The sequence below is a fragment of the Dipodomys spectabilis genome, unplaced genomic scaffold (genome assembly GCF_019054845.1).
Source record: "Dipodomys spectabilis isolate Male_0828 unplaced genomic scaffold, ASM1905484v1 ptg000163l, whole genome shotgun sequence".
NCBI classification, from domain to species: Eukaryota; Metazoa; Chordata; class Mammalia; order Rodentia; family Heteromyidae; genus Dipodomys; species Dipodomys spectabilis.
The window spans coordinates 8371206-8386538 of NW_024870840.1; the positions used below are offsets into that span (position 1 = coordinate 8371206).

General features: G+C 38.7%; 1 protein-coding gene across 1 annotated transcript in view; it reads right to left on the minus strand.

The window, feature by feature from the left end:
• The window catches only part of Ccdc38 (coiled-coil domain containing 38), a 35934-nt gene that overhangs the window by 18414 nt on the left and 2187 nt on the right, over positions 1-15333 (minus strand). The window contains exons 3-7 of the mRNA XM_042693037.1: positions 14067-14229; positions 11135-11199; positions 4316-4479; positions 4131-4211; positions 1747-1898 (exon numbers count right to left, since the gene is read on the minus strand). Coding sequence (XP_042548971.1) covers positions 1747-1898; positions 4131-4211; positions 4316-4479; positions 11135-11199; positions 14067-14229 — 625 coding nt within the window. The remainder of the gene's footprint in view (positions 1-1746; positions 1899-4130; positions 4212-4315; positions 4480-11134; positions 11200-14066; positions 14230-15333) is intronic.

Here is a 15333-nt window from a genome sequence, read left to right on the forward strand (position 1 = left end):
TGGACTGGCTTCAGATTGTGATCCTCCTATCGCTACCCTACCTATAACACCATACCCGGTCCTACTTGTTCAGTACCCTTTAGTGAACTGTGAGCAAGTGTCAGTACACACACATACATACACACACACACACACACACACACACACACACACACAGGAGAGATGAGTGGTAAAATGAGTAAGGTAATCATCAGTGGTATCCTGGGAAATGCTTAACAATCAGCTCTCTGAAAAACACAATCTCCTTTACTTGTGCTTTGCTTGTGTCTGTGATGTAAATGCTCATCTCTCAGCTGGGCTCCACTGTGGCTCTCTGTCTTTTGGGACATCCTGGAAACACCCTAGGAAGAAAGCTGTTTGCTTCATTGCCCTCTCTTCTCCCAGGGATTACTCTGCTTGGTGCTTGGTGGGCAAGGTCTGCAAACTCATATTTCTTACATTTAACTAGCTTTCCAGAATGTTTTTCAGGTGGGAACATGTCTAGTCCTAATTACCACATGTTGCTGAAGTCTTCCATTTTTCTTTCTACCTCCATTTTTGATCACTGATGAAAGTGTTTATAGAATGAGATCAATTTCTAGTCCATTGAGTTGACTTCCCTACCGCTATTCTGCTTACTGAAATGGCATGACATTGTAGTATATAATATGCTAAAGGAATAGTAACTTCCTTTATTACTTTCTCACTTCAAAGTATTTGTTTCTAGGTAACAGTAGCTCATGGTTGTAATCCTAGCTACTTAGGAGTTGGACATCCAGAGGATGACAGTTTGAAGCCCCAGACAGAAAAATCTTTGAGAATAATAACCAAAATAACCAACCAAGTCAGGATGGAGGTGCAGCTCAAGTAGTAGCGTTCCAACCTAGCAAACGGGAAGCCATGAATTCAAACTCCAGAATTGGAAACAAAACAAAACAAAACAAAAAAATCAGTACTTGTTCATATTTCTTTGGGTAACATGTATACATTCATTTCAGGAAAATTGGTAACTTTATAAACTAATCTTCCTATCTGAAAACATAAATCTTTCTGTTTGTCAGACTAGCAGGTCACATACTTTAAGGGTTTTTTTTTTATTTAATTTGCTTATATATTTATAGTTAATAAGATCAGCTTATTTAAGATAATAGGTTAATAAAGTATATAAAGATATAAAGTATATAAAGATATAAAGTCAATTGACTTTATATCTGTTGACTGTATAGAAAACTTTATTATATTTAATAGTTTTTGAGACCTTTAGAAGGATTTCTATGCTATTTATTTCATCTCAAAATAATAAGTTTCTCTTTTCTATGTATATATTTTTATGGCTTTACACTTGCAATGAACCTGAATTTCCAAATGAACCATTTATAGTAAGAGGTAGTAGGAACCAGGCACCAGTGGCTCATGCCTGTAATCCTAACTACTCAGTAGGCTGAGATCTGAGGATCGCAGTTCAAAGCCAGCCCAGGAAAGGAAGTCTATGAGACTCTTATCTGCAATTAACCACCAGAAAACCAGAAGTGACACTGTGGCTCAAGTGGTAGAGTGCTTGCCTTGAGCTGAAGAGCTCAGGGACGGTGCCCAGGCCCAGAGTTCAAGCCCCATCACCACCACCAACAACAAAAAAGAAGTAGTAGGAATCCTTGCTCAGGTTTGTTTGTAAAATTCTAACTATTCAAATAAATACCACCCAATTGAAGCAGAATATTTCAGAATCAAGGCTATTTACTTAATTAAAATTAAGACTACATGACTTACTTGGTACTATTTTTGGAAGAACAGTATTACTTTTTTGCGCCTGCTCTTTTTTTAGTGTTTGTTGTATTTGCCAGTGTTTTGGAGATAATTTCAACAGAAAATATCCATATTGCATGTACTCCCTGAGAAGGAATTCTGTTTTTGTTATGTCACTTCAAAAGAAACAAGAATATGGTTAGTTCCATCAGTATTAAAGCATATAAAATACTTAAAATTAATTCTCTTGATAATATACTTATATAACAACGTACTCACAAAATTAAAAGTGTGACTATAAACATACAGGCTTCAACAATGTATGATTAGAAAGATACCTATAAGGCTGTTATCTGAATAAAATATGCTAAAACTAGCTGGGTGCCAGTGGCTCATGCCTATAATCCTAGCTACTTTGGAGGCTGAGATCTGAGGATTGTAGTTTGAAGTCCATCCAGGAAGAAAGGTCTGTGAGACTCTTATCTCCAATTAATCACAGAAAAAGCCAAAAGTGGCATTGTTAATCAAGTGGTAGAGTACTAGCCTTGAGCAAAAAAGGAGCTCAGGGACAGCACCAAGCCCAGAGTTCAAGCCCCAGGACTGGCCAAAAAAAAAAGTTAAAAACTATAATTTTCCTTTGCTTCCTTATTTCTGAATGAAGCATTGTACTGTATTAAATTTTAGACACGGGAAGAAATTAAATAGAATAAAAGACAGTACTGACCCGAGGGGAAGAGAGAATACTAACACTTTGTGATAACCTACCATGTACTGAGGGGATCATTTTATCCCTCTCACATCGTACAGGTAGCTGTTCTCACTTCAGTCTTTTCTTTAGAAGAGATGGATGCCTTGCAAAGTCATCCTTTGAGTGTGTAATAGAGTCAACACTCAAGTGGGACCATGTAATTCCCTAATGCTTAAGATACCTGACAGATATCTGGACTGAAAGGTTTCCACCCTTGCTCCACAATGGTTGAACCCAATCACATTACAAAGTAGACCCAAAGGAATGCAGGTCAGGAAAGCTCAAGTGAAAAGGCGCTCATCTTTCTAGGTCTTCCTTATTAAGATCCTTGTCAGTATTCTTACTGCTATTATAGCATATCAGTGTACTCAGCTTCCATCCTTGATCTGTTAGGCTCTTCCTTCAGCTCTGGTGAGAGCGAGGCTGTCAAGGGCTGTCTGGAGGGTGTCACTGGGTGGCCACTGTGCAGAAATGTAGAACTGTACACAAACATAGAGGCTGCTATTGGGAGTCTACATATATTCTTGGAACAGACAGAATCATCAAAGTATATCACAGGGTGAGAGAGGGAAAGGAATTCTTTATGCTGAAGGACTTTCAATGTCACAATCCTTAAACAGAGGAGGAGGCTTCTGTGGCCAGGATCTCTTGTGGGTCCTGTAATTATTGTCCCAGGATGGTGAATCTTTATGGAAATTTAAAATCAGTTCAAGTGAGTTTCCTCGACTATAGAAGAAAGAAATATGCAGGTTCAAAAGACAGTGGCAGAGCCAAGTGCTGGTGGCTCATGCCTATAATCCTAGCTACTCAGGAAGCTGAGATCTAAGGACTGAGGTTCAAAGCCAGCCCAGGCAGGAAAGTCCATGAGACTCTTATCTCCAATTAACTAGCAAAAAGCCAGAAATGGAAGTATGACTCAAGTGACGTTCTACTAGCCTTAGCAAAAAAACTAAGTGAGAACACAAAGCCCTGAGTTCAAGATACCCCTACTAGCATGCACATATGTGTATGTACACACCTACACACACACACACACACACACAACCGCACATACACAAAGTGGCAGATGATACACAAATAAAAATATAAATCCCAACTCCTGCCCTTGTAAGTTTTTTCATTTTACAGATTAATTGCAATGTGAGATTCTACTTAACTGGAAGTATAAATTGATTAAAAAATCGTAAGGCAATTGTAAGAGGAATCCCAATTACAGAGAGCAAAATGTAGGGCAAAAAATGTATCTTAAAATGAATAAAAAAGATTCATTATTTAGCCTGACATTGCTTTGTCTTTCAACCCATTTCTGTATCGGCAAGTTAGAAGACTTTTCCAGACAGAAGTCATGTACTACTGATACCCAGGCAAGAATAGTCCTTGATTGATAGACTAGTAGGACTAATGAATTAAGTAGTTAATTGGAGATAAATGTCTCATGGACTTTTCTGCCCAGATTTCAAATCTCAATCTTCATATCTCAGCCTCCTGAGTAGTTAGGATTACAGGTGTGAGCTACCAACCAGCTCTTGATCAGAATCGTCATTGCCACATAGGTCTTCTTGCTGAGCATCGATAGGCATCTTTATGGAATGTAAGAATCTAATGCTAAAACATCTGTAGGTTTTATTATCTAAAGGGGAGCAAGTGGCCCAGACCTCACCTTTTTATCACCTGCATCTCCATGTTTGCTTTCTTCAGCTCGGCTGTCATTTGGAGTTTGTTTAGAGTTTCTTGAGCTGCACTGCAAAGTTGAGAGAGCTGGGTTAGCATGTGCCATTGTGGGTTCTGAGAAGCGAAAACAAAGCAGCAGTAGGGGAGGGGTTTGGCTAGAAGGAAGACACTGACACTTTGAGAGCGTCTACAGATCTCTGGTCATTTTCTCGAAGGAACTCTTCAAAGGCCATCGCGTCCTCCTGAAGCTTTTTCTCTGCTTTTCTCAGTTGATTCTCCTTTGTTGTTATACATTTATCAAGCTTTTTAATCGTGTTTTTTTTGGTCGCCACAGCATACTGGGAATATTGAAAATGAAAGTGCATCAAGAACATTAGCACACATTTCTAGAACATTCCAGCAGTCTCACAATAAAGAGGAAAAAACGCTATACAGGAAGGGATCATTTGTGTTCAGAAGTCATAGTAGGAGGACATCTTGGGACAATGGCTTAGCTTTTAGTTCACAAAGGAATGTGACCTTGAGGGGTAGGGAGAAGGGAGGTGAGGTCCTCTAGCTTACTTGTGGGAGGAGAGTCAGGGTTGTTGCAAATTGGCTCTGCACGACCAATCAAAGAGCTATGAAGCTGTGAAGAGTTACATAACTCTTCCAAGAGCTGGGCTATCTGCTCCCAGCATGCAACACCCTCCGTCTTTCTTTCTAGGCCTGCGTCAGCTGGGCTGTCTGCAGCCTCCACGTCTACCAGCTTCTTCTCCAGTAGGAAAGGCCAATGGAGAAAGCAATTTCTACTCCACCCTGCCAATGACACATTCTTCTGAGCCATTTAGGAGAGGCCTGTTTAGACCCCTAAGTACAATTTCCACATCTACCTACGTGTTTTTAGGACAGAATGTAAGAATCTACTTGAGTTTTTAATGTTATACATGAACAATAAATGATAAATAAACAAAGCTACATCCATTACAATGAATTTAAAGCATAGAAATGACAGCTGGGTGTGGTGGTGCATGCCTGTAATTCCAGCACTCAGAATGAGCAGGCAGGGACAAACCTAGGCTATAGAGTGAGACCCTGTCTCAATAAATATTTATGGGTCAAACATAGAAATGAGATAATTTTAGGAAATTACAATCAATAATTGGCCCTCTGAGTTTATAACAAAAATATTTTATGTATTACTTTATTCCCCAAGTGTTTATTGAATGTTTGCTATGTGCCAGGTCTGTTTTGAGTGGTGAACAAAGTAACCATGATTGCTTTGACAGAGTGTCTAGTCTAGTCAAAGAAGAGTTGATGATATCCAAAGGAATGGGTTACCAGTGGGCAAAGGTAAGAGAAGACTAGCCAGTGCAAAACTTTCTGATAAAAATTAATCGGAAACTGGACAGAAGAAAGGAGCCAATCATGTCTCAGAGACAGCTGTGTGGTTCACTGACCAGTGCCTCTACAGGGAAGAAAGAGAATGTGTGGGGTATTTCAGAAACAGCCTGGAGGCCCTGTGGCTGCAACACAGCGAACAAGGTGAGGCAATGGGAAGAACGAGCTCACAGACAGCCAGGGACTAGAGCAGGTTCCTCCAGATCTTCAGCAGATGAGGGACTCAATCTTATTACTGTGCAGAAGAGATTGGCTGAAGGAGATCAAAGCAGGAACAGGAGGCAGGGTTTGGGGGGTGAGAGCAACAATTTATATTGTGATATACTTTGGTGTTCTTGAATGTGGATGGTAGGGAGTTGAAAATAACTCCCAATATTTTGGCCCAGTCAACTAGGAAAATGGAATTATTATTCACAGCACAGGGAATCTTGCATGAACTATGGATCGCAAGCACAGCAAAGAGTAAAACAAAAGCAAAATTTTGAAAATGTTAAGCCTGAAATGCCTACATATAAGTAGAGATATTAGGGGATTACAGTTGCATCTCTGAGTTCTAGAGTTGAGGCAGAAGGACCAATTTCAAGAAATAAATTTGCAAGATTTCAGCCAGGAGACTGGCGAGAGTGTGGACAGAGCAGAGAGGGAGGACTATGCATTAGGGCATTGTAACAATTCAAGAGCAGGGAGAGGAAGAACTATGAAGGATATATGCAGTATCTGGCAACCAGTTCCTGGAGACCAACTAATGAAAATGTTTCCAGAAAGATAAGAGTTGAGATGTGGTATGATGGATCAGGCCTATCATCCTAGAAGGACAATCCTGGGGTTCAAAGCTAGTCCAGGTAAAGTTAGCAAGACTCTATCTTTCAAAAACAAAAATGAAACAACAGGGAATATAGCTCAAGCAGCAGAGTGTTTGCTAGCAAGTGTGAGCCCTGGGTTCAATCCACAGTACTAACAACAACAGAAGCAAAAGATAGAGTCAAATGGGTCAACTTTGACTCCCAAGTTCAAGGAAAAAGAGTACTGACAATTTGGTGTGCAATCAGAAGTGATGTTGGCAAAAGCAGTGTTGGTGGATGATGTGGACAAAAACCTGATTGGGGTTAAGAGAGAATAAGAAGAGAAGTAGAAGTGGGAAATGAAGACAATTCTTGGAAAATTTTTTGCTTATCCAAAGGAGAACACCAGATTGAGACAGAAGATGGTAAGAAATCTGAGAGCTAATGAAAATTTCTTTCAAGGTAAGTAACAAGATGTTTGTATGTTTGTGACTCTAAGGGAAAACTAACCTTAACAAAAGAGAGACAGACTGGCACTGATGGCTCATGCCTGTAATTCTAGCTACTCAGGAAGCTGAGATGTGAGGATCACAGTTCAAAGCTAGCCTGGGTAGAAAAGTGCGTGAGAGTCTTATCTTCTTTTAACCACCAGAAAACCAGAAATGGAGCTATGGCTCAAAGTGGGAGAGTGCTAGCTTTGAACAAAAGAGCTCAGGCCCGGTGCCTGGGCCCTGAGTTCAAGCCCTATGATTGACAAATAAAATAAAAGATAAGAAAATTCCTGGAAAATCATTACCTTCGCTCTAGTTCAATTGAAGCATAACTGATGTTTAACAACTCCACATGCTCAATGTACATGAATTGGTAAGTGTTGACATAGGTGTACACTTGGAAAATCATCGCCACAGTCAAAATAGAGAATAAATCCTTAATGCCAAGAAGTTTCCTCAGCCTCTTTGTAATACATCCTTTTTTTTCCCCTCTTTCCAATTTGTTGCCCTGTCAGCCACTGACATGTTTCTGTCTTAGAGACTAAATAGAATTTTCTAAAATTTTACCTAAATGAAATTTAAGTACAAACTATTTTGCTGACTTTTTAAACTTGGCATAATTAGACTCATCCATGTCATTGTGGATAACCACAATATATTCCATATTACTGTTGTATAGTTGTCTATCATGTTGAAGTATTGACTTTGTTTACTTATTTACCCACCCATGGATGTTGCATTGTTTCCTGTTTAGGTCACTTCAAATAAAGTTGCTATAAACATGTTTGCTTTTTCTTGGTTAAATACCCAGGAGTAGAATGGTAGTGAGTAATTAGGGCCGGGTGCTGGTGGCTCACGCCTGTAATCCTAGCTACTCAGGAGGCTGAGATCTGAGGATTGCGGTTCAAAGCCAGTCTGGGCAGGAAAGTCCGTGAACCTCTAACTACAATAAACCACCAGAAAACCTGAAGTGGCACTGTAGCTCAAGTGGTAGAGCACTAGCCTTGAGCTGAAGAGCTGAGGGACAGCGTTCAGGCCCAGTGTTCAAGCCCCACGACTGACAAAAAAAAAAAAAAAGAATGGTAGTGAGTAATTAATCTTTGGCCCAGAAATGTGATGTCTCCTACTAAAATGTGAAACTTATTTCTTAGCTTGCATCTATGGTGGTATTTCAGAGCCTTCCTAGCTCTTGATATCTAGTTTTAGTATTCTACCTGTGGATATCCAGTTTTCCCAGCACCATTTGTTGAAAAGACTATCTCCAACATACCTTTTAGACTCTCTTTAGCCATCTGTCAAAAATCAAATGGCTGTTGGTTTGTGGATTAATGTTTGAGTTTTCTAATCTGTTCCATTTGGTCTTTGTGTCTATTTTTGTGCCAGCACCATGCTTTTTTTTTTAAATTACCATAGCTTTGTAGTATAATTTGAAGGCCAGTATTGTGATATTTCCAGCATTGCTTTTTTTTTTCTTTTCAAGATTACTTTGGCTATTTGGTACCTTTTGTACTAGTTGGTGACCATTTTGTGCCTTCTATCTAAATGTAAGAATTGCTATTTGGGGATTTTTATGGATATTGCTCTGAATTTGTAGATGTCTTTGGGTATTACAGTCATTCATGATATTGATTCTGCCAATTCATAAGCATAGGAGGCCCTTCCATCTTCTGGTACCTTCTTCAATTTCTTTCTTCAGGATTTTATAGTTTTCTTTTCTTTTTGGGGGAGGGGGTCAGTTGTGGGGCTTGAACTCTGGGCTTGGGCGCTGTCCCTGTGCTCTTCAGCTCAAGGTGAGGGCTCTACTGCTTGAGCCACAGTGCCACTTCTGCTTTTCTAGTGGTTTATTAGAGATAAGAGTCTCATGGACTTTCCTGCCCTGGCTGGCCTTGAACCATGATCCTCAGATCTCAGGCACCTGAGTAGCTAGGATTACAGGTGTGAACCACTGGCACCTGGCTCAGGATTTTATGGTTTTAATTGTAGAAGTCTTTCAACTTTTTAGTTAGGTTTATTCCTAGGGTTATTTTTGGGGTTTTTGTTTGTCTTTGCTGGTCCCAGGGCTTGAACTCATGGCCTATGCACTGTCTCTGAGCTTATTTTGCTCAAGGTTAATGCTTAACCACTTGAGCCACAGCTCCACTCTCGCATAGGTAGTTTTATTGGCAATAAGAATCTCACAGACTATCCTGCTAAGGCTGGCTTTGAACTGTGATCCTCAGATCTCAGCCTCCTGAGTAGCTAGGATATAGGTGTGAGCCACTGGTGTCTGGCTGGAATTTTGTTTTGTTTTTTTGTTTTTTGTTTTTGAGGCTTCTTTAAATGGAACATTTTCTTCTAATTTCCCTCTCAGCCTGTTCATTGTTGGTATACAAAAAAGATACTGAGCCGGGTGCTGATGGCTCACACCTGTAATCCTAGCTACTCACAAGGCTGAAATGTAAGGATCACAGTTCAAAGCCAGCCCAGACAAGGAAAGTCTGTGAGTCTGTTATCTCCAATTAACCATCAGAAAACAGGAAGTGGGGCCTGAGCTGAAGAGCTGAGGGACAGTGCCTAAGCCCAGAGTTTAAGCCCATTACCAACCAAAAAAAGATACTGATTTTTGTTGATTTTACTTCATACTATGTTGCCAAGGGTATTTATAAGATGTAGGAGTTTTGAAGTAGAATCTTTAGAGTTCTTTAGATATAGGATCATATAACCTGCAAATGGGGGTAACTTGACATTCTTTCCCTGTTAGCATCCTTTTATTTTTCTTGCCTTATCACTTTGACTAAGAAGTCCAATATTATCACATACTTGTCTTAATACTGACTTTAAGAGAAATTATTTGCTTTTTCCCACTTAGTGTGATATTGGCTGTAGGTTTGTCATGTATAATCTTTATTATATTGGGGTACATTCCTTCTATTCTTATTTTTTTCAGAGCTTTTTTTTTATCACAAATGGAATTTAAATTTGTCAAAGGGTTTTTAAAAAATTAGTTGAGATGATTATGATTATTGTTTTTGATCCTGTTTCTGTATTGTATTACACATTATTGATTCACATATATTCATGCTTAGAATAAAACCAATTTGATCATGACATGCAATCTTTTTGATATGTTGTTGAGTTTAGTTAGCAAACATTTTGTTGAAAAAATTTTCATGTATGTTCATCCGAGATGGCTCTATAGTTCTCTTCGTTTGTTGTGTCCCTTTCTGGTTTTGGAATGACATAATACTAGTTTTATAGAATGAGTTTGATAGTGTTCCTTCCCTTTCTATTTCATGGACAAGTTTTTGAGTAGTTCATTAAAGGTCTTGTAGAATTTTGCTATGAATATCAGATCATGGGCTCTTCTTTGTCAGTAGATTCTTTATTACTGTTTCAATCTCTTTATTTGTTATAGATCTATTAAAATGATTTATATACTCTTGGTTCAGGCTTAGTAGGTCAACTTTATCTAAAAACAAATCAATTTCTTTTGGAGTTCCCAGTTTATTGTATAAGTTTTCCAAGTATTTCCTAACGATTGTGTGGATCACATCACTAATTTTTTTTAACCTAGGTTAACCTAAAATTATGATCCCCTACTTCTGTCTCCTGAATATCTGGGATTACAGGTATGGGCTGGGCACAAATACATTTTCACTTACTCATTAGCATCAGAGACTTTAATAGATGCAGGCTGTCTTTAGATGATTGATTACATACTTGACAATAGAGATTTAAACAACGCTCAATTAATTATTTTCATAATTATCTTCCCATTGAGATACTAAGTGAATATGTGTAGTCACATCAAGATACTAAGTGAATATTGAATATTCATATAGAGATACTAAGTAATCACATTTTCAGTTACATGGACTGGTTTCTCATTAAAGGTTTTTGGTGGTAGGATAAAAGTTTTTTGTTATTTTCATCAAATGCTGAAACAAAGATATGGGTTAGATTTCAGAATTCTCTGAATTTCCAGTGTGCTTTGATTCCCACCATATTCAACCAAAACTTCAAGAAGACCTAAATTAAATTGGATTTCTTGAGTGTCACCAAGGTTTTTGGGGGAGAGAATTGAAAAAATGGGAGATATCCTCAAAAGTAATTTTCCTAATAGATTACTAGAATATAAACTCCCCGAGGAATGTGTGTGTGTGTGTGTGTGTGTGTTCACTACTTGGCACATGGTAAACATTCAATAAATATTACCCAAGTAAATGAAGACAAGAATGAACCAATTCATTCAGCCAATAGACTTGGGACATGTTGTGAAAAAATACTATGTCAAGGCAAATATTTGGCAATGCAATACAAGATGTTTTCTGTTCAGCTAGTGGAAGAAAATTTATCTTTACTACCTCAAGTAGAAACCTGCTTCTCTGGTCATTTATAAAGTCAAAGAGAGTCTTTTTTGCATCTGCACCTGTAAAGAATATTGAATATTGTCTTTAATGTTCATTATCTTTCAAAGATGCTATATGGAAGAAGAATAAAAAAATCATTACATTCAGCATGTATCTAGACTTAATTTTGGTGTCCAATTGTATTCTAGAGAATTCATTACTACCTATTTGGGTCCTGAAGTTTAGCAACGTCAATATCTTTGCATAAGTCCCTTCAAGTCAGACAAGGGGAGAGGAGGAGGTTTTTTCTAAGCCTGTGCTGCAATGGACAGGATGAAACTGCTTAAAATCATAACAGATAGTCAATCTAGACAGAAACATGGGGTCCTCAGGCAACATGTTTTTTGACACCACAGCTGAATTTGTATCAGGAAAGGAGAAGATGATCATTCATTTGATCATGTAGAAAACAAGACAGGAAATACTAAAAAAAAAACTATGAAAAGTTTTTTCCCCCCAGTTTGGAAAATTATACACATAAATCACTCAGCGGCGGTGAGGTGTGGCCACGCAGTCACATGGACACAATCTCTGTTTCTTCCAAGCTGAAGCTTTAAGAATTACTACCCATTTCTCTCTGGCTCTCCTTTTGCTGTACCTTCTGCAATGTACCAGATAGGGATTGTTGCTTTAGGAGGAGGAAACCAAGGGGAAAACACCAAATTTGAAAGACAAACAATACTTATTCTACCTCTGGCTTTTTAGAAAGCTTCTGAAATAGAGACTCAAAAGTTAGCCTAAGTAGTTTATGACTTGGTTACATGTGGTATTGGCAGAAGGAAATGAAGCAATAGATTATAAAACACTCAGTGACTTCTTAATAATTGTTAGCCACTATTATCTAGACAATACAATTAGAATGTGCAATCATTTCATTTTGCAGGCCATTATATAATGGCAACAACAATTGTACTAGGTGGTAATCACTATTACTTGGGAGGTAACAACAAGCTTTGGAGTCAGACAGGCCTTGACTTGACTTCTGTATCCACTTAGAGCTTTGGGGTGACTCAAACTCACTGAACTACATTCATCAGGTACAAGGAAGAGGCAAACACATCTGATGGCATTTTGTTGAGGATTAAACTATATGCCAAAGTAACCAGCCCATAAAACATAGCTCTCTTTTAAATCTTAAAAAATATTATAGCTGGGCACTGGTGGCTTACACCTGTAGTCCTAGCTACTACTCAGAAGGCTGAGATCTGACGATCATGGTTCAAAGCCAGGCTGGGCTGGAAAGTCCATGAGGTTCCTATCTCCAATTAATCACCAGAAAATTGGAAGTGGTGCTGTGGCTCAAGTGGTAGAGCACTAGCCTTGAGTGAAAAAGCCCAGGCCTTGAGTTCAAGTTCCAGGACTGAAAAACAACAACAACAAACTTTATATAATGGAAATCATCAATACTGATGAAAGAGGAGAAGCATCTAATGGACCCCCATGTATTTGGCACCTACTTCAACACTGTTTGGATCATTTTATCCATCTTATCTTTTGTCCCTCTCCTCCATTTTCCCTTTCTGGAGTACTATATAGAAAAATCAGAATCCTTGGATCATTTTATCCATGAGTGCTTTTGTATATAATTCACCCAGACAAGGCAGTTTCAAAGCATAAGTATACTACCACCTTCACCTCTAACAAAACTAACAGTATCAGGGCTGGGAATGTGGCTTAATGGTAGAGTGCTTGCCTGGCATTCATGAGGCACTGGGTTCGATTCCTCACTAGCACATAAACAAAATAATAATAATAATAAAAAAAAACCTAACAGTTTCAGCTAGAAGCTGGTGGTTCATGCCTATAATTGTAGCTATTCATGAGGCTGAAATCTGAGGGTCATGGTTCAAAGCCAGTTTGGGCAGGAAAGTCTGTGAGACTCTTATTTCCAATTAACTACTCAAAAAAAGCCAGAAGTGGGGCTGTGGTTCAAATGGTAGAGCACCAACTTTGAGTGAAAAGGCTAAGGGTCAGTGTCTAAGCCTTGAGATCAAGCTCCCAGTGGGAGGGGAAAGGAACCAAGTCAATTTCCCTCAGAATTCTTTCTCAGATATATGACTTGCTATTTTAAATGTACTTGATGACTTTCAGCTCGCCATTATATGTGAAGTCAAACTGAGACATAAAGATAAAACCCACCTATAATCAATTATTCTTTTAATTATTGTAGCTACTTTTCATTAGCATCTTATAATATTTTAGATGCTAAAGGTCAATAAGATCAGGGTTGTATTTGATTTTGTTTTTGCAATAAAAGGCAAGCTTATTTAATTCCATTAGCTTCCTAGTTCTATGAGTTTTTAAGCATGAGCAATCCTAGTTTCTCCAACCTTAGAAAATTTCTATATTTCTACATCTAAAACTCAGTAGGAGCTGGGTGCCAGAGGCTCACACCTTAATCCTAGCTACACAGGAGGCTGAGATGTGAGGATCACAGGCAAGGAGGTCCATGAGACTCTCAGCTATAATTAACCCCCAGAAAACTAAAAGTGGCTCTGTGGTTCAAAGTGGTAGAGTTCTTACCTTGAGCAATGAAGCCCAATGGGTGGCACCTGGGCCTTGAGTTTAAACCCCATGACTGACAAAAATAAACAAAAAACAAACAAACAAATCTCAGTAGGGATAATCAGAGTCTTTAGTTTTTTAAGTTACCCCGCCCCCACCTTTGCCAGTGAGTTTCCTCTTAAAAGATGTGAAAATCAGTTAACCTTTTTGTTGGAAGGGTATGTTTCCTTATTTAAAATAGACTTCTCTCCTGCCTCTCAACATCTAAAGACTCTCTCCATCACTGCGAGACAGCTGTTTTTCTCACCTCCAGAAAATTCCCCAAATTACTTAAGGTAATATTCAAAATCATGTTGTCCAAGAAGTAGTCATTCAGACTTACCTTCTGTCAACCTGAGAATGAGAGTCGGATCTAGCCCCATATTTTCCAATGAACCGCCTGGGTCAGAGTAAAAAGTCAGCTGGTTCAAGTGTGACCGGCTCTTCATTCGGGAGGAGAACGTCGTCTTCTGGTAGACTTTCATGCTACGGTTCAAAACTTTCTCCTGTCCAAGTGGAGAATGACATTAATAGAATGATGCTTTATTGAGATAGTGATCTTATATAAAACTAGTCTTTATAACATAGGCTATTAAAAAAAAAAGCAATTCTAAATTCTCACCTTTGAAGGAGTGTGCACAGTTTTAATTTTAATTCAGTTTTTAATTTTTTCCCCCATAGGAACCTGAGCAGAAATATTTCTAAAAATTAACTGGGCACTGATGGCTCATGCCTGTAATCCAAGCTACTAGGAGGCTGAGATCTGAGGATGGCAAGCCCCATAATGGAAAATCTGTGAGACTCTTATCTTGAATTCACCACCAGAAAACTGGAAGTGGTAGTAGAGCACTAACTTAAGGGAAAGAGCTCAGGGACAGCACCTGGGACCTGAGTTCAAGCCCCACAACTGACAAAAATAAACAATAAAAATTATATATATATATATGTATATATCTTTGGAGTCAGGTGCTAGTGGGTCACATCTGTATTCCTAGCTACTCAGGAGGCTGAGATCAGAGGATCATTGTTCAGAGACAGCCAGGGCAGGAAAGTCCATATGAGACTCTTATTGCTCCTTAGCTACCAAAAAAGCTGGAAGTGGATCTGGAATTCAGGAACAGCGCCCAGGCCCTGAGTTCAAGCTCTAGGATCAGCACACACACACACACACGGAGAAACTGAAGCTTTATTAAACTTTATTTCACCAATATGGGACTTTTGGTTTTTTTTTCACATCTTGTCCTACAGGCAGGCCAAACTTGTAAACTCTAAGGAAGGACTGGTTCTACAGAACTGAAAACTTGAGAGGAAACAGACCTCCAGAGTGGAGATATATTCATAAACTCCTGAATTTTATTAATATTCTTTCCATTTAATTTTGGGTTCAGTTCAATGAAACTATACAACATCTGCAGAAAAGTGATCACACCCAGAGGAATCACACAGAGAAGAATCAACTGTTAAGCCTTTCTTCATTCTATTTTCTTTCCCTTCTAATCAAGGCTGAGAAAGTCTTGTTGAGCCTGGCCTCAGGGAGGAAAGGAAGAAATCTCTAGAAATGTGAACCTACCCATGACATCAAGGACCACAGAAATAGTGAGATTAGTTGT